General features: G+C 45.9%; 1 protein-coding gene across 1 annotated transcript in view; it reads left to right on the top strand.

The window, feature by feature from the left end:
- Positions 1–267: 267 nt before the first annotated feature.
- Positions 268–19845, top strand: part of LOC309544676 (low-density lipoprotein receptor-related protein 2-like) — a gene marked incomplete at its 5' end in the record, with an annotated part of 171900 nt that continues 152322 nt past the window's right edge. Inside the window, 2 exons of the mRNA XM_082243588.1 lie at positions 268–337; positions 9923–10036. Coding sequence (XP_082099714.1) covers positions 268–337; positions 9923–10036 — 184 coding nt within the window. The remainder of the gene's footprint in view (positions 338–9922; positions 10037–19845) is intronic.

Below are 19845 nucleotides of genomic sequence, written 5' to 3' on the forward strand. Positions count from 1 at the left end.
CCAATACAAACTTTTTAGGTGATTTTTTTCTAAGTCCCTGAATGCTTTTCTTTATTTTTGTTAAATGTCACTGCATTTGTTGCAGCATGTAGAGAATAATATTTAATTGGGTTGTAACATCCTCCAGGTGGTGAAAACAGGATGTAATTGTGAATGTCCAGCAACAACCAATTAGATAAATAAGGGTAATGGGAGCCAGCGCAGGATTGAGCACCTTTTCATCAATGCCCTATCCATCTTCTAGCAGCATTGTCTGTAGGTGGAAAAATGAGGTGGATAGGTGGGAGGTTGCTTTTAGTGTTTCTGTTCTCTGCCGTCTTAGGAACTTTGGTAGCAGGTGAGCAAAAATCTTCTATTTTATTGTGGCTTTGTAAGTTCTGTTATGTGGTATATTTAAACTTGTGTTCTCTATGGAACCTAATTATGAGGCCTAGGAGGAAAAGATAATGGCTGAACAGACCCATCTTTGTGCATCTGTGTAAAAAATATTCATATATATATATATATATATATATATATATATATATATATATATATATATATGTATGTATGTATGTATGTATGTGTATATATATATATATATATATATATATATATATATATATATATATATATTAGAATATAATTTTTTTCCTTTTCTTTTTTGTGGGCTGGTAATGGTCTATGGGCTAGTAGACAGGACTTTAACTATATTCTTATACCGATCTAAAAAAGATGACACTGCACACTAAAATTGGATTTAAAAAGGCCATGGCCGTTTAATACTTGTTTAAATAATAAATAACTTAAGAGCCGGTTCACACTGGGGCAACTTGTCAGGCGACCTGACAAGCACAGGACCCGTTCTAATAGGAGCGACACAAGTCGCTCCGACTTAGAAAAGGGTCCTGTACTACTTTGGGGCGACCTGCATTGACTTCAATGATATGAAGTCCGTGCATGTCGCGCCGAGGTTCACAGGTTGCCCCGGCAAGTCGGGTCGCCCCCTATGTGAACCGGCTCTAAAAACATCAATTCAGAAACATTGAAACATAACCCGACCACTACGGTCCAGGTTAAACAAATATTAGATCAAAGAATTATCCAAACTCATCAAAATATCATAAATAACTTTTAAATGTATAAAATATCGTCCCCCTTTGTACTAGGCAAAGGTGACCCTACAAGTAAAAACTGGCCGCGACAAACAAAAGGGGAGGGGAACAGCACGGCTTGAAGATCTTGAGGTGAGGTGGTCTTGAGGCGAAGTGAAATCCTGTCAGGATGAGCCCCCTTAAATATTCCTTAGGCGAGCTCAGAAGAGCGGGAGAAACCGGTTACCCTTCCTAGCTACAAGGGGGCTTACCTGATTGGGGCTTATTCTAGCCTAACACTACGCTGTTTACAATTTCTATCCCAGCAACAGAATTTACCTCACACTATATGCCCTGAAATTGGCTCCTAGTTGCTAAGCTGTGCCTGTCACTATCCCATTGATAAAAATGGGCTTATTCAAACCCCTTTTTATTTCCATTTACAGTCCAGCTGCTTGCTAGGTTTCTGTATAGATATGTTTCTCAAAAGCAGAGCTATACAACCAGTTGTGGTTGTATACAGTATAGCATCTGTTAATGTGGCCAAGAATGCATGGAGTTATAATTAGAATTATCTATATTGCAAGGATTCACCTATTTATACTTATTGTAGCACCTTTTTGGAAATTAATATAACCCTGCTGTCCGAACATGCATTGATTGTCCCATATAAATAGTGCTCTATATCTTGGCTATCATGCTTGCCTTTTTAGGCTTTATGTACATGGGACGTTTGGAAACCTCTCCTGAACGCTGGAAATTGGCAGCTAGTAACCCATGGTTAAAAACCTCAGTTTTGCCATGTTTACATGCTGCGTTTGTGTGTTTAGCAGCATTTGCGTTTAAAAGTTTTATTCAACATTGTAAAATGGTCAGAAATGTATCCCCAGTAAAAACTCCTATAAACGTATAAACCAGAGTTGCCACGTCTAGACGCGTTTGCACGCTGTTAAAAGCATTTGGCGTTTCAAATGCCAATAAACCTCCGTCTGAACGCTTTTTTTTTTTTTTTTGATCATGCGCTATACACAAAAAAAGAGCGACAATTTTGCAAAAATAACAATATTTTTCACTTTTTTTTTTATATGAAATTCCCCCCCAAAAAATGTAAAAATCAAATTTTTTTTAACATTTTCGGCCAATTTGTTTTATGCTACATATGTTTGGTAAAAAAAATCGCATAAAGCGTATTTTGATTGGTTTGTGCAAAAGTTATCGCGTTTACTAACAAAGGGAAAGATTTTTGTCTTTTTTGTTTTTTTTCTTTGGTGTTTTTTTTTTTTTTTTTAACGAGTAATGGCGGCGATCTGCGTTTTTTTTTTTTTTTTGTGGCGGACAGATGGGACCCTTGACTGACATTTTTGACACTTTTGGGGGTACCAGTGACATAACTGCAGTAATCAGTGCTATACATATGCACTGTTAGTGTAAAAATGACACTGGCAGGGAAGGGGTTAACTGTATTGGACAGGGAGGGGTTAAGTGTGTCCTAGGGGAGTGATTCTAACTGTAGTGGGACATGGCTACTAGTGTAAAAACAGATCAACGGTTCTACATAGTAGAACCGTCTGATCTCCATTTTTACACAGGGGAGAATGACAGCCGGCTTGTTTACATAAGCCGCTCCGCCTTTCTCCCGCTCCAACGACGATCGTAGTGTGACCGGTGGACATCGGGTCCTCCGGTCACACGCCCACACTCCTCCGTGAACGAGCCGAGGCGAGCGTGCTATTGGCTCAAAACCCGGGGACAGGCGAGCGACGTAGACCTACGTCACTCTGCCTGGCCGGGCTGACTGCCGCAGTAAATATACTGTGCGCAGTCGGCAACCGGTTAAAGTGCTTTGTAACGTATGTTTTGCTGGGCTTTGTGGTAAAATGCAAATTAAAACTTTGATAATCCTTAGCCAAAACATGTATACAATGCATTTTTTTTTCCTATAGTATAGCTCCAGCCTACAGGAGTGAGGGGTTTTGGAGAATTTAACCAGCTTCACAGTGTTAGTTTAATGTCTTCTAATGGTGTTTGTGCACTGGCGGTCTTCAGCCAGTCTCATCACTGCTGAGTTCATTAAAGTAATGGCCTACATGCACTTGCCTGTTTTTCAAAATGCAGTATAAGTCATGTGAATAGGATCATCTACTCTTAAATATATTCGCTTAAAGCGTCAAATCGGCAGGGAATTTTCGTCCGACGACCGATCCGCCGATTTTCGGCTTGTTAGTATGATGCTTCCGACAACCGACCCCGACTTTTCGGCCGAAAAAAATCCTGGTGTGCAGGCTATAAAAATGTTGTCTGCCGTCAAAACACGGCTGATTTTCGTGCAGTAAGTGCATATTTCGACAGGGAAAAAATCTAATGAGCAAGACTGGGTATGCCCAGAGAAGAAAACGCAAAGAAAGCAAACCAACACATGACCTCACTTCTGAAGTAGAATTTTGTTGGGCGAGAAAATTCGTGTGCAGTCTAGGCACATTCCAACCAACAAAACACCACTCTGGACCAAAGACGGACGATCGGTCGGCTGATAATCGTTGCGTGTGTACTAGGCTTTAGGCCACTTTCACGCATGCGGACTGTTCAGATTCGCCTGTCAGTTTTTTAGGCAGAACTGAACGGATGCCCCATGCATTCCTATGGGACAGCGGATGTCAGCGAAGACCTGTCCGCTGAAATCCGATCCTGTCTGTGAAATCCGGACGGATGGAAAACGTATTTTCCATCCATCTGGTGGATCGGATGAGTCATCCGCCTGCTCAGCGGGTGATCGGCGGATCGATTCCCCCACTGAGCAGAAAATGCAATGGACAGGATCAGAAATGTGTGAAAGGGGCCTAAAGGTCAGGTTCATTTTTTTCAGCAAGAAATAATAAATGCACCCTTTTTTTTCCCAGAAATAAAATGCATTTTTTCTCCTACAGGAGACTGCAAAGCATTGCACCCATGATCAGAGGATCATGAGTGCGTTGTCTTCTACAGACATGTCCTCTAGCTTTATTACAAACAAATGGCCACTACCCTCACCTATAGCTGGCCTTCGTAGCAAGGCCCACATTGGAAGGGCAACGCATGTAAAACTAAAGAAAATTCTCAGCTTAACTTGCCAGCTTGCTACCAACCAAATTAACCGGTCCAACAGTTTGTGTTGAAAACTGGGGTTTAATTAGCACACATTTGTAAGCTGCTGGGGGGGGGGGGTGCGACAGCAAAGGTGTCCAGTGCATCCCTTCACCAATATTCCAACAGTACAAATTGCCAATGCCCCCACCAAAAACGTATAGTTAGGACTGTTAAATGGGGTGCCTTGTTGCGGCTTATGCATGTAATTGCAAATGTCTGCTAACTAAACCCCTGTTTTAATGCAAACTGTTAGATGGGTTAATTTGTTTGGTAGCAGGCTGACGAGCTGAGCTGGGAATTTTCTTTGGTTTTCCTCTAGCCGATATGCCTGTACCTCTGTACAAGCTCTCTTAGAAAACCAGAGGAAGCGTTATTGGACTACGAGGGTTCTCATTAATACCTCAGTCAATTGAGAACGAAGTCTGTCTGCAGTGACCAATAGGACTTGTAGTTTATTCATTTAGATATGGAACATGTCAGGGGGTGCGCCAAAGCCAGTGGCATACCAACAGGTTGCGGTGCGCCCCAGATGCCACATTTCGGGGGGGGGGGGGGGGGGCGGCTGGTGTCCCCTTCTGTTTCAGTTTTAACTTGAATCGCCGGGTGCTGCTGTCACCCAAAGTCCCGCCTCCTTGTTTGGCTCCTTTTTATAGACCGCACACTTGTCCAATGGAGGGATGTGTGCTGTCATAGGTAGGAGCTGATCCAGGAAGCGGGACTTGTGACGTGGGAGGCCGGTGATTCAAATTAAAGCTGGAAAAGTAGGGGATGCCGGCCTGTGTGAAGAGGTGATGTGGCACTTCTCTCTTCTCCGCTCTCCTCCCTGATCCCCTGCACTGGTGAGCCTACATTGCTGAGAAATGCTCAAAGATAAGATTACCACACCTTTAGGGCTGGTTTACGCTGACTTCATCCTCTAAAAAGTTATCAGCAGTGGATTGTTTTTCATAGGACTTGTGACGGGTGTTGGGGAGCCATTATGTTGCCTCCTTACCGCCTGTTTTAGCCCATAAATCTCCACACCATTATGGCTGTATGGCTGCATTGGGTGGGCACTGGTGAGGCTGCATTGGGTGGGCACTGGTGGGGCTGCATAGATGGGCACAGCTGAGACTTGCATTCTTTATGTAACTCACTCCTGAACTCTGCACTCTGTTTTTTCTCTATCTTCATAACATTTGATAGTCATATCTCAAAAAATTCTAAGAAGTATCTTTTTTTTTTTTTTTTTTTTCCCTCATGGAGGAAATGTGAAAAATAACATGTATCCTACAATAATTCCATAAACACATAGCACATGCACTGCATATATCATTTAAAGAAAATATGCTTATACAATAGTTTACCTACCATTTACCAATTAAAAAAAAAAAAAAAAAAAAATGTCCCTGGATTTCTCTTTAACCACTTGCCGACCGGTCTGGTTGACTGTACTGCGGCAAAGTGGTTCGTTATCGTCCAGCGACGTAGTACTACGTCGCTGGACTCCTCCCCCTGTAGGCGGCGCTCGCGCGCCGCCGGAGGCGCGCTCCTGCTGTTTTCATTCACAGCGGTAGTCGGGCCAGGGGAGGAGCAGCGGCGATCACCGCTGCTCTTCCCCGATCGTCGGAGAATCTAGTTTGGAGATCCGCCCGCCTGTGTAAACTAAGTGACGGAGTGACGGATAGCAGGGTTCAGCATAGCTGAACATGCGATCTGTCCCTGACTCACTCAGTCACCTCCCCCCACACACGTCAGTGTATACATTAACCCCTCCCTCTCCAATATTAACCCCTTCACTGCCAGTGTCATTTTTACATTAACAGTGCATATATATAGCACTGATTACTGCAGTAATGTCACTGGTAACCCCAAAAGTGTCAAATGTCAGTCAAGGGTCCAATCTGTCCGCCGCAATGTCGCAGTCCCGCAAAAAAAATTGCAGATCGCCGCCATTACTCGTTAAAAAAAAACACCAAAAATGACAAATCTTTCCCTTAGTAAACGCAATAACTTTTGCGCAAACCAATCAAAATATGCTTATTGTGATTTTTTTTTTTTTTTTTTACCAAACATAGGTAGCAGAAAACAAATTGGCCAAAAATTTAAAAAAATTTCGATTTTTACATTTTTTTTGGGGGGGGGGGGGGGAATTTCATATAAAAAAAATATTGTTGTTTTTCTAAATAAATGTTATTTTTTTGTTTATAGCGCAAAAAGTAAAAATCGCACAGGTGATCAAATGCCACCAAAAGAAAGCTCTATTTGTGGGAAAAAAAGAATGTAAATTTCGTTTCGGTACGGCGTTGCACGACTGCGCAATTGTCAGTTAAATTCGCACAGCGCCGAATCGCAAAAAGTGGCCTGGACGTAAGACAGCAAAATCCTCCGGTGGTAAAGTGGTTAAAAATCTGGTCACCTTACCCTAGATACAGTTGTAATATATAACTTGTTCCAAAGGTAAACTTCGTCTTTAACCACTTGCGGACTGCCAGCAGTACATGATGTAGCACCCTCCTAGTTAGGTGCTAGGCAGGTGAAATATATAGTTTGCTCTGTCTGCTTATCTGGAGAGCCTGATTGTTAATTTTGCCTGTTGCATGTGTGATTTATCTGGTCAGAGAGTGTCCCCACTGTGTCCAATAGAGGCATGTTGGACAGTGGAGGAAACCCAGCGACACAGGCTTTTGTAGCTGTCCCAGTGGGTTGGCACAGACAGTGGTGCATCCTGGGGAAGGCTAAAAAGCCAAGGGCACATGTGGCAGGGGGTCTTTGGGCGGGAAGCCAAGTCCCAGAGGGTGGGTGACGGCTGTCTCCTCCTCTAAAGTTGTGAAAGGTGGTCACAGGCAGTTGGCCTGGGGAACCGTAAAGTGTGGCTGAACCCAGAGGTCCAGTGGATGCTGACAAGTGGAGTTTGGAGGCAACGGTTGACTCTGGTAAAACGGTGTCCATGAGTACAGAGGAACTTGCCCAGGGGTCTGCCAGGAAGGGGACCAATCCAGAGGCTAGAGTCAGTGGATGGGTGTCAGCACACCAGCATAGAGAGAAAAGGTGGTGCCAGTTTCAGAACCCTGAAGAGAATATTGCACAGGAGCATTTAACGTATCTTCACTTAGTGGCAAAGTGAAGCAGCGGCCTTGTCTCATTCTACAGTGAGCTGTCCCTTAGACTGTGAATAGTTAATAGTGGAGTATCCCACTCATCCCTTCTCTTATACCAAGTTCTCAATAAAACCACAAAAACATCCCCTGGATTGATAATTGACTGAGCTGAGGACTTTAATTGCTATATGCTGTTTATCTGCTGTCAGTTGCGAAGGGTAACCCAGGGAATCCAGAAGGTGTAATTCTCAGCAGTCCTCTAGGGGGCAGTGCTACATATACTGTGGCAGGTAACTGTACATTTCTTAGTGGGGGCGCGTGCGGATTGGCTACAGGGGGAGCCAATCAACGGGTCCGGCGGCCGACATGTCCACTGGGCACCCGTGATCACTCCTCGTGGAGACAGAATGGCAGCTACTGTTTTGTCAGTAATCAACACAAGGATCCTGAGTTCCTCTTATTTAGGAACACGGGTCTCGAGTTCATTCAACAAGCCCTTCCCTCCCACACAAAGCACCCTCTAGGGACACATTTAACACTTTTATCGCCCCTGGTGTTAACCTCTTCCCTGCCAGTGTCAGTACAGTATCCATGCATATTTTCAGCACTGATTACTGTAGTAATGTCACTGGTCCCCTCAAAGTCCCGCTATAAATTGTTGATTGCTGACATTACTAGTAAAAAGACATGACTCTTCCCCTAGATTGTAGCTGCGATAACCAATCAATATACACGTATTGGGGGTAAAACCTTCCGGTCCAGAAGTGATTAAATAAAGCCCGATGCAAGTAACTATCATTTTTGTGTAAATAAATGTGGCCCATGTTGCAGAGTGCTCTGACCACCTTGGAAAAAGGGCCGGACTGGCCTATCGGGATACCGGGATATTTCCCGTTGGGCCGCCGGCCCTGGGGCCGCTTTAAAGATAGGGCCGCTTTAAGCAATTGGGGCTTGCCGCTTTAAGCAGTGGGGCGGGGGCCGCGCGGCTGTGATGATGGCCGCTGCAGCCCCGGTCCCCGCTGCGCTCCAGAGTGACGTGACGGTCCGATATACTTTTACGTCAGCCGCTGTGAGCGGCATGATGTCACATCCAGCGGGGGCGGGCGGCTGCGCGGAGGTGGATCGACTGACTCAAGACTGTCACAGCGCCAATGGATCCATCATCCTGGACCCTACCACACAGCGAGACGCGCCAACAGCAGCATGATCGCAAGTCAGTGAGGTGAGTCACACTGGAGTGAAGACTGAGAGACAGAGAATGAATGAGCGGCTGCGGAGCAGAGCCTGGGACAGGCAGCCAGAAAGAGTAAATTGACTGGGGGGGGGGGTACCTCGTCCTCTTGCATTTGGGGGGAATCGGGGGGGAATCAGGGGGGGAATCAGGGCCCCTACTACAATGCTAACCTCCCCCCCCTCCCCCAATACAATGCTGGCCTGACTTGCCCCCCCCCTTATACAATGCTTATCTGCCATCCCCCCTGGGGCCCCCTCCTCCTAATACAATGCTGTTTCCCCCCCCCCTAAATTTAGGGGGAGGGGGGGGAACAGCATTGTATTAGGGGGAGGGGGCTGGGGGGTCATTTTATTAGAGGGAGGGGGGCTAGCATTGTATTAGGAGGAGGGGAACAGCATTGTATTAGGGCCCCCAATAATTCTGGCAACTTCTATACCATGTCCTCACAGCCCCTGACCACTCCTATACCATGTCCGCAGCCCCTGACAACTCCTATACCATGTCCGCAGCCCCTGACAACTCCTATACCATGTCCGCAGCCCCTGACAACTCCTATACCATGTCCGCACAGCCCCTGACGACAACTGTACCATGTCCGCACAGCCCCTGACGACAACTGTACCATGTCCGCACAGCCCCTGACGACAACTGTACCATGTCCGCACAGCCCCTGACGACAACTGTACCATGTCCGCACAGCCCCTGACGACAACTGTACCATGTCCGCACAGCCCCTGACGACAACTGTACCATGTCCGCACTTTTACCACTTTTAACTAGAATTTGCTCTTTTATATATAAAGCCCTATATGCTTTCATATCTGTCTTATCTATATATAATACACTCTTCAAAGCTGCTTTAAAATGCACGGTTTTCCCTTTTATGCACAAGAAAATAATGGCGTTATGCTGTTGGGCCGGTATAATAATGCTATGGAGCTGGTATGAAATTTTTTCCAGGGCTGAATTTTATTCGCAGTCCGGCCCTGCTTGGAAATGCAAGTAAACAAGCACTTGGTATAACTCCCCCACTGATGGGCGTTCTGATTTTTCTGGCTGAAAATAGAAAATACCTTTTAATGGACTATATTGATCCCAGAGCCTTTCTCAAAAATTTTTTTTTTTTTGGCCTTACGGAAAGCAAATTGACATTTGTTTTGGCCGGTCACCCACCAATCTAAGCAAATTCACGGTGCACAAAATCTATTCATGTGTTGTGTATGGTTTCAAATCTTATATTAGCACTGCCATTCTACAAAGGCTATAATATTTTCAGAGAACCATTTTGTGAGTTCTGTTGACAATATCCCCAAGTGTATGGGGTGTTAGGAAAAATAGCACTGTAATTGACTTGCTGTAGTAAATGGTGATCTATTTGGTAATTCATGCTATTGGGTATAACCTTCTTTCAGATCCCTCCATCTGCAAAGAGACACATCAGTCTGTATGCAAGGATAAATGCATTCCTGTTTCTTGGCTGTGCAATGGAGAAATTGACTGCCCTGATGGCACTGATGAACAGTGTGGTAAGATTTTATTATACGAAGTAAATGTTATTGATAAACCCTATTTGAGGTGTCCGAAAACGTCCATTTCTGATATGCACACCTGATTGGTTGTGAGGAAATGCTGTCAAATACTTTTGTAGACATTGACCTCTATCAGTTCATTTGATAAATTTGCAATGTGTAGCATTAGGGCTCTTTCACATGGGCGTTCCGTATGTCCGTTTTTCATCCCATCCGTTTGCGGATGAAAAACGGACATAATGTATCTCTATGTAAATACGGATGTCATCGGATGATCATCCTCTGACATCCGTTTTTTGTCAGTTCAGTTAAGTTTTTTTTGAACGGAGGAGAACCCTATTTTTTCTTCCTTTCAAAAAACAGAACTGAAGCAAAAACGGATGTCAGTGGTGTCATCCGCAGACATCCGTATTTACATAGACATGCATTATGTCAGTTTTTCATCCGCAAACGGATGGGATGAAAAACGGACATACGGACCGGATGACACAAGTGTCATCCGTGTCCGTTACAAAAAAAAAGGACCTGATCGGGCAAAAAAAAGGAACGCCCGTGTGAAAGAGCCCTTAGTGGTTTTTTTTTTTTTTTTTAAATGTAGCAAGTATTTGCAACGAAGCACCTGGTCCTTATTTGTGGTTCAGTGCAACTTCCCATGACTGCCTCCTTTCCATGCTCAGCTGCATCTTGTCTGATCAAGGTTCCAGCAGAAATGTAGAAGTGGTAGTGCCTCTAAACATTGCTTTAAAGCCAGCCTATTTCCTTATTTCTCTATCGTCCATTGACAGACGCAGCTCTTATGCTTCTTCACTATTGGGTTATGCGCCATCTACAGGAGTAGACTAGGCAGTGAAAAGTTTTCACTCAACACACCTATAGGGGCTGTCACTCATGACATAACCCCAGACACACTGTACTCTCATTCAGTTTCTTGCTGCTTAGTGAAGGAGTAGGACCTAGGTTTCCTGCTGGGACTTCGGTCTCAGTTTTTATTGCTTTTACAAATGTTTATTTCTCTTTACTCACGATCACTAGCTAGTGTCAGGGTGAACTCCTGGTGAACTACAAGTGACACCCATCTGCGGTTTTGCACTGGATAATCTATATCCTTAGTCTCCCAGCCTGGCCAGTGAGCATGAGCAGGTTGTGGTCGGCCCAGGCCTCACCCCGACGGAGCCCCGGTGGATGGGGATGAGCCTGTGAGCGGATGCCTCGCCGGGACACATCGACCTGTAACGCCCTGAGTTGCAACGTACCTCTTTTGGCTGTCAGCACCCCCACTCAGGGTGGGAGGCTGGCTGTTTCAGAGCAGAGCCACCCGGTCCATGGTATGGTGAGTGATGCAACGCCCCACTATGTGTCCCTGAAGCAGACCTCTGAGGGGGGAGGTGTGGGCCCACTCCTGGGATAACAGGGTTGTTTTCTCTGAAAGATCCCCCTGGCCTATCAGGACAGGCCTGCCCACCCTGCTTCCGCTGAGGATGCTATAGTCGGCGTCTTGACGCCTGAGGGGAGGTTTAAAAATGTTACCTTGTCCGGGGGGTCCCTTTAGGTGGATCCCTGTGGTGGCCTCATGCCTGCGTCCTGAGCACATGGCAGCGTTTTCTGCCGCCATTTTAAGTGTGGGCATAGGCTCTCTGTAAGGGCAGCTGTGGTAAAGTAAGGGGTTTTGTTCCTTTAGGCATTCCTCAGGCACACTTTGCTGCTGCCAACCTTAAAGGGGAACTCCGGATATAGTGCGGCATAGTGGTGTCGATCGCGATTTCAAGGCGCAGTGCACTCCTAATTGCAAAATGGAGTCCCAAGGTGAAAATTCCCCCTCAGACTTTGTGCACATGCCGGCCCATCCAGATCGCAATCTCTCATGTCTGTCTGCAGCTTTAGAAACTCTGGAGTCAAAGGTGGACCTTGTGATGAAACAAGTTGCTACCCAAAAACCGACACTGCCTTTTCAGTCTTCTGATTCAGAGCCTGATGGTCGCCACGGGCAATCCCATCCCTAAGGGATCTCTGTCCTCGCAGTCAATGGTGAGGAGAATGTGTCCTCGGCTGCAGTGCGGGAACACGCTATGGTGGAAGCACTTGACTAGTTCAGTAAGGAAAACGTTCCAAATGGATGATGAGCCCACAGTCAGGAAAGCGGGTAGTTTTTGGCTCCTGCAAAGCCCATAAGTCGGGTCAGGTGATCCCTTGTCCCAAAGACTTTCATGATATTGTGAATGAGCAATGGCAGCACATTAAGCATGTGCTAGTGGTGCCAAAGTGCTTTAAACACCGTTATACCTTTGCAGTCTCAAATCGCTGGACAGTGTCACCTAGGGTGTATCACCCTGTTTCCAGGTTGAACAAATCTACTGTGGTACCTGTGAAGACTCCCCAGGGTTTATGGACCCAGTGGACAGACAGGTGGAATCCCTTTCCTGACACCTACATTTGTTGGCTGGCTCGATACTTAAACCTGTATTCGCATCCGTCCTAGTTTCTCAGACGGTTACTGAGTGGGTTAAGGTACTTAGTGGTAACTTGAACACTGAGACAGTTCCCCCGACTCTAAGCTCACGAACCAGATGGCCCAGGCCATGGTTTACCTGTGTGATGCGGCCCTGGACACAGCTTCCCTGGTTGCCAGAGTGTCAGCGGTGGGGATTGATATACGCCGCATGGTGTGGCTGAATTGCTGGTCTGTGGACCAGGCTTTAAGAAGGCCTTAACTGATCTCTCATTTTTGGGTAAATGCCTGTTTGGTGACTCCTTGGATGGGTTAATCAAGGGCCTGATGGGGGGGGGGGTTAAGAGTAATCTACTACCCCAATCCTCAAAAAGCAAAGTACCTCGCAGTAAGCGGGGGCACTTTCATGGTTTACAGGCGTTTTTTTCGTGCCTCAGGGGCGCAAGAAAAAGGTAAACAGTTTAGAGCCTCTGGAGGGAACAAGAAGGCTTAGTCGGGTAAGCCCAAGACTAGCCATTCTGGTTTGGCGGACAAATCCTCCTCTGCATGAAGGGACGCCCTTGCCTGATTCGGGGGTGGGGGGGACGTGTGCGTTACTTTCAAAAACCCTGGACGTGTCTGATTCAGGACAAATGGGTTCACAAACCGAGATTCTGACTTGGGCCGAGGAACATGTTCCAGCTCTCTCCGCAGTTCAGTGACATTACTAGTGTGAAGAACTGGCAGGCGGATTACCTGAGTTGTCAGGTTCTGGATCAGGGGGAATGGTCCCTCAATCCAGAGATTTTTTCATCTCCTGTGTCCGGTGGGGAACTCTGGAGGTGGACCTGTTTGCATCTCGTCTGAACAAAAACGTACAGAGGTTCGTGGCCAGAGCTTGAGACCCTCTGGCTGATGCCACAGACGCATTGGTGGTGCTCTGGAGCCAATATTGTCTGATTTATGCCTTTCCTCTGATACAGCTGTTAAGGTTCCTCCGCAGGTTGGCAGTGGAAAAGGTGCCAGTGATTCTGGTAGCCCCAGACTGGCCTTGCCAGTCTTGGTACACAGACCTGGTAAAGATGGTTGTCGAGTCTCCTTGGTGGCTGCCTCTGAGAGGATCTGCTGTCTCAAGGGCTGATCTTCCATCCTGCTTTATGGTCGCTGGTTTTAACGGCATGGCTGTTGAAGGCTAGGTGTTGAGACAGAGGTCTCTCTGATTCGGATTCCTACCCTGTTGAGGACTAGAAAGGCTACTTCCAGGAAGATTTATCATTGTTCGTACTTGGAAGATGTAAATTGCCTGGTGTAAATCGCAATGTCATTCTTGCTCGTTTTTGGTGGGAGGGTCTTTGCTTTCTTGCAGAAAGGAGTTAAGCGACGTTTGGCTTTAGGCATAATTAAAGGACAAGTGTCAGCCTTAGCCATTTACTTCCAATGCCCGTTGGCAACTAATTCCTTGATCCGCACCTTTATTCAAGGGGTGCGTCATCTGTCTCCTCCAAGAAGATCCCCTTTGCCTCTGTGGGATCTGAATTTGGTTTTGTCTGTCCTTCAAAAGCCTCCTTATGAAAATATTAGGGACATATCTCTGCCTTTGTCTCAGGTCGCCTTTCTGGTGGCCATCACATCTGCCCGCAGAGTGTCTGAGTTGGCGGCGCTTTCCTGTCCGCCTTTTTTGGTCATTGGTGATAGTGATTCTCTGACCTAATCAATCTTTCCTTCTTAAGGCGGTGTCTGCTTTCCACCTTAACGAAGATATTATTTTACCTTCGCTCTGTCCAAAGCCTAAGCATCCCAAGGAATTTGACTTACATTCTCTGGCTGTGGTTCGGGTGATCAGGATTTACCTGTCGGTCACAGAGCCTTTCAGGACATCTGATTCTGTTTGCCTTTACTTGGGGATCTCTTAAGGGTTTGGCTGCGGCCATATCCAAATGGATCAGGCAGACAGTTGTTCAGGCCTATTCATTGAAGGGTCCAGTTCCTCCTTTCCCTGTGAAGGCGCATTCTACTAGAGCGCCTCTTGGGCTTTTCGCCATCAGGCATCAGGTACTTAAGTGTGTGAAGCAGCGACTTGGTCGTCCGTACATACTTTTACAAAATTCTACAAAGTAGATTTATTGGCATCCTCGGATGCCTCCTTTGGCCCCAAGGTTTTGAAGGCTGCTGTTTAAAAGAGACTTGTTTGTTTTTGTTTTTTTGTTTTTTCCTTTCTGGGGTTGAACTTTTATTTTTCATTTCACCCTTCCAGGACGGCCTACATATGAGATTGTGGCTCCGCCCTACAGGAAACACAACTAATTTGCAGCTGTTTAAAAGGTCCCACCCATACCTTAAGCTTCAGTTCAGTTGTGTTTCCAACCTACTTCGGAACGTTTTTTTTTTTTTTTTTCTTGACCTCAAGGCAAATGAGTGTCTGTCTGGGTACCCCTATAAGGCAGGTACGGACGGCCTCTGGGTGGGTCCTCCCTATCTGTGTCCTTTGACAAGGAGCTTACAGGTCGCCAAACATGCCAGGTAGTCGGTTACCTTAATTAGAAGGTCCCTCCATACCTGAAGTCCTGCTGTCTCTGCAGGAAGAGTCTCCTCCATTGCTCCCCTGTAGCTGAAGTGGTAAGGATTCGTATTTCCCGCCAAGCGAGTGTGCCTCAAGCCTTGCTTTGAAGACTGGAAGTTCCGGTCAAGAGGAGGAGCAAACGGAACCTGGCAGGAAGCTCAAGATGGAGGAGTCGCCGGACCCACGAGTAATCATGGCAGACTCTCCGGCTGCTAAGGGGCTGAAACACCCCAAAGAGACAAAAACTGCACATCCCATGGAGGAAAAAATGGCGGTGCAGGTGGTTGCAGGGAATTCAGAGAGACCGGGTCTTCCCTCAACCCAAGAGGCCCCTGTCAGACCCCCATCAATTTCAGCTAACACTAGCATGTCTAAGAAGTGCGGTAATTGTGGGGCAGGCTGTCAAGATCTTGCACAAAGCAATTTTGCCATACATGTATTAATAAGCTGGCAGGGCAGGAAGCATCTGTTTAACGAAGGTTTTTCTTAAATCAGTGCAGGATGAGATGTTAGATACTATTCGGTCATTCAGGACTACAGCAGCTACCCCTCAGACCCCTACACAGGCAGAGGAAATCTCCAGGGATAGTCTATCCTCCCAGAATAGTGTTTGGTCTAGAATAGGACCCTCATCTCTCCTTCGGGGTCCCAACCCATTCCCTCGGTACAAACGAGGGATGAGGAGGATCCAGGGGAAGGTACCAGTCAGATCAGATCCCCTTCCAGTTCAGACGAAGGGTCAGACAGCGATGGTAACAAGGAAAGGGATAGTTCCAAAAGGAACAGGTCTCCATCCCTTAGATTGTATGGAGGGTCTCCTTAACCACTTAAGCCCCGGAAGATTTTACCCCCATTCCGACCAGGGGGTATTTTGCGATTCGGCACTGCGTGACTTTAACGGAGAATTGCGCGGTCGTGCGACGCTGTACCTAAACGAATTTGGCGTCCTTTTTTTCCCACAAACAGAGCTTTCTTTTGGCGGTATTTGATCACCTGTGCGATTTTTTGATCACGCGCTATAAACAAAAAAAGAGCGTCCATTTTGCAAAAATAGCAATATTTTTCCCTTTTTTTTTTTTATATGAAATTCCCCCCACAAAAATGTAAAAATCAAAATTTTTTAAAATTTTCAGCCAATTTGTTTTATGCTACCTATGTTTGGTAAAAAAAATCGCAAAAAGCGTATTTTGATTGGTTTGCGCAAAAGTTATTGCGTTTACTAACTAAGGGAAAGATTTTTGTCATTTTTGTTTTTTTTTTTTAACGCGTAATGGCGGCGATCTGATTTTTTTTTTTTTGCGGTACTGCGACATTGGGGCGGACAGATCGGACCCTTGACTGACATTTTTGACACTTTTGGGGTTACCAGTGACATTTCTACAGTAATCAGTGCTATACATATGCACTGTTACTGTAAAAATACACTGGTAGTGAAGGGGTTAACTTTATTTGAGAGGGAGGGGCTGTGTGTGTCCCTAGGGGCGTGATTCTAACTGTGATTGGCTGGGGCTTCAGCTGTATGCAGAGTGATCAACGGATCTACATAGTAGATCCAGATGATCAGCTCTCATACAGCGAGGAGAATGACAGGCAGCCTGTTTACACAAGCTGCCTGACTTTCTCCCTCTCCCCCGCCGATCGCAGAGTGGCCGGCGGACATCGGGTCCGCCGGTCACACGCGCGGGGGGGGCGTCCGTGACCACTCGGGAGCGGGAGCGCGCCTCCGGGGGCGCGCGCTCGCTCCCTAGACCCTCACAAGCTAGTGACGTAGCCCTACGTCACTTTGCCTGTGAGGGGCTGACCGCCGACGTAGATAGTCGTGCGGCAGTCGGCAAGTGGTTAAAGTTGTGCATGCCACGGAAAGGGATCCCAACACCAGCCAAAGAGTCTTCCATTCAGGATAAAATGTACAAAGGCTTGGGAAGAGCCCAGTACAGAGTAATTCCCATTTACCAGTCTTTAAAAAAAACATGATTTACCAGGAATGGAAATTTCCTATGAATGCTCTGTCAGGCCTAAGACCTGGAAAAGAAGGTATCCTTTTGAGGAACAAGAGTTGGAGTTTACAAAAAACCCTAAACTAGACGCACCCTTTACCCAGCTATCAAAAAGGTAAGATTTGTCCTTTAAAAAAGGCGGTTCACATTAACCACTTAAGCCCCGGAGGATTTTCCTGCTAAAAGACCAGGGGGTATTTTGCGATTCGGCACTGTGTGACTTGAACGGACAATTGCGCGGTCATGCGACGCTGTACGTAAACGAATTTGACGTCCTTTTTTTCCCACAAACAGAGCTTTCTTTTGGTGGTATTTGATCACCTGTGCGATTTTTACTTTTGCGCTATAAACAAAAAAAGAGCGTAAATTTTGCAAAAATAACAATATTTTTCACATTTTTTTATATGAAATTCCCCACAAAAAAAATGTAAAAATCGAAATTTTTTAAACATTTTCGGCCAATTTGTTTTATCCTACCTATGTTTGGTAAAGAAAATCGCAAAAAGCGTATTTTTATTGGTTTGCGCAAAAGTTATCGCGTTTACTAACAAAGGGAAAGATTTTTGTCATTTTTTTTTTTTTTTTTTAACGCGTAATGGCGGCGATCTGCGATTTCTTTTTTTTTTTGCGGTACTGCGACATTGCGGCTGACAGATCGGACCCTTGACTGACATTTGACACTTTTGGGGTTACCAGTGACATTTCTACAGTAATCAGTGCTATACATATGCACTGTTACTGTAAAAATACACTGGTAGTGAAGGGGTTAACTTTATTTGGGAGGGAGGGGCTGTGTGTGTCCCTAGGGGCGTGCTTTCTACTGTGATTGGCTGTGGCTTGAGCTGTAAGGACACTGATCAACGGATCTACATAGTAGATCCGTGTGATCAGTGTCTTTACACCGAGGAGAATGACAGGTGGCTTGTTTACACAAGCCGCCTGACTTTCTCCCTCTCCCCTGCCGATCGCCGAGTGACCGGCGGACATCGGGTCCGCCAGTCACACGCGCGGGGGGGTCCGTGACCATGCGGGAACGGAAGCGCGCCCCAGCGGGCGCGCGCTCGCTCCCCAGACCCTCCCAGGCTAGTGACGTTAATTAACGTCACTCTGCCTGGCAGGGGCTGACCGCCGCAGTAAATCTACTTGCGGCGGTCGGCAAGCGGTTAAAGATGTCATGGATCGCAAAATCGAATCCTTATTAAAGAACTTCTAACTCCTATAATATAATTACGGCTCTAGCAGATACCTGTATGGCCAGAAATGCAGATTTCTGGATCAAGTAACTGTCAAAACATATCTCAACAATGGAAGGATCACAAGACCTACTAGATTCCCGATCTGTGATTGGGAAAGCGGTGTCTTGGCAGACTCAGCAGTGGAGTCGGTAATAGCCTCTGCAAGAACAGCAGCTCTTGTGAATTCTGCTAGGAGGGCAGTTTGGGTCAAAGCGTGGGAAGGAGATGTATCTTCCAAGCTAAGACTTTGTGCTTTGCCCTTTGAAGGGTCTTTTTTGACATCTCAACCAGCCCCTACATTCTCCAAATTATTCGGGAAGGATACAGATTGGAGTTTTCCTCTCGGCCGGGGACGGAAATTACGATGACATATCCCTCAAAAGAGACAAAAAAAGGAAGCACTGCTAGAAGGTATTCAAGAGTTAGTGTAACAGAGGGTAATTACACCTGTACCATTAAGTCGGGTATTCCAGGGCTTTTACTCCAACATTTGTGGTGCCAAAACTCTCAGGGAAATTTCGTCTAGTTATAAACCTCAAAGTTAAACAAATTTCTAATTTACAAGAGTTATCTATGGAGATATCTATGGAGAACATTTATGCAGTCAGAAAAAATTTGTTAGATCCAGTGTAGTCATAAATATGACTAACAGATTTTTTTTCTAAGGGATGCCTACCTTCATGTCCCAATCTATCCAGAACATCAGGCATTCCTCAGATTCGCAGTAGTGATGGAAGGAGGGACTGCACATTGGCAGTTCAGAGCTCTTCCTTTCGGCTTGGCAGCCAGTCCAAGGATCTTGGCAGAAGCAGTAGGCCATCTTCAGGGCCTAAATTTGATCCCATATCTGGACGATATGTTTGTAGTGTATTAACACAGACCAGGCTGTACAGGTTGCTTCTTTATTCACTGAACATCACGCATGCAACTAACTTCAGCCACACCCAGCTCCCAGACATATACATAATTGTAACATTTTGCAGACAGCAACTTAACCCGTTGCTTACCATACTACATTCCCTCCTCTCTTTGAATAAAACATAACATGCACAACGTATTAATAAGATTAACAAAATGCATGGATGAACAACTAAAAATTTAAACTATAAACTCCTGACTATACACATAGTCCTTAAGGTAGGCCGGTGGATTTGTTGCTCGTTTTTCTCTTGGCCATTCCGATGTGGATGGTTGTGGATTGAAGTCTGTATCACTGGCAGTATCACTACTCTTTGCCTGTTCGCCATCTTCCGATACTTGACCTTCTGACTCAATAAATTTCTTCACAAATGAGGAATTACGCACTTTTGTGTGACCATCTAAAGCCTCTAAAACCACTTGAGTACCTCTTTTCTCCTTTACAACACAAGGCTCAGGTTCAAAGGACGGAGCCAGTTTGTTAAACCGATCACTTTGAAGCAACACCTTATCACCCTGTTGAAGGCCACTAGGTTGACAATGGCGGCGGTGGTTTGCATACTGTTCAGCCCGGATCTTCCTTTCCTCATCAATATGCCGAAAAGGTTTCTGACTTGTAGGAGGACCCCCAATGTCTGGCAATTTTGTCCTGAATTTGCGACCACGAAGTT

This window comes from Pelophylax lessonae (genome assembly GCF_965119305.1).
Source record: "Pelophylax lessonae genome assembly, chromosome: 1".
Taxonomy (NCBI): Eukaryota; Metazoa; Chordata; class Amphibia; order Anura; family Ranidae; genus Pelophylax; species Pelophylax lessonae.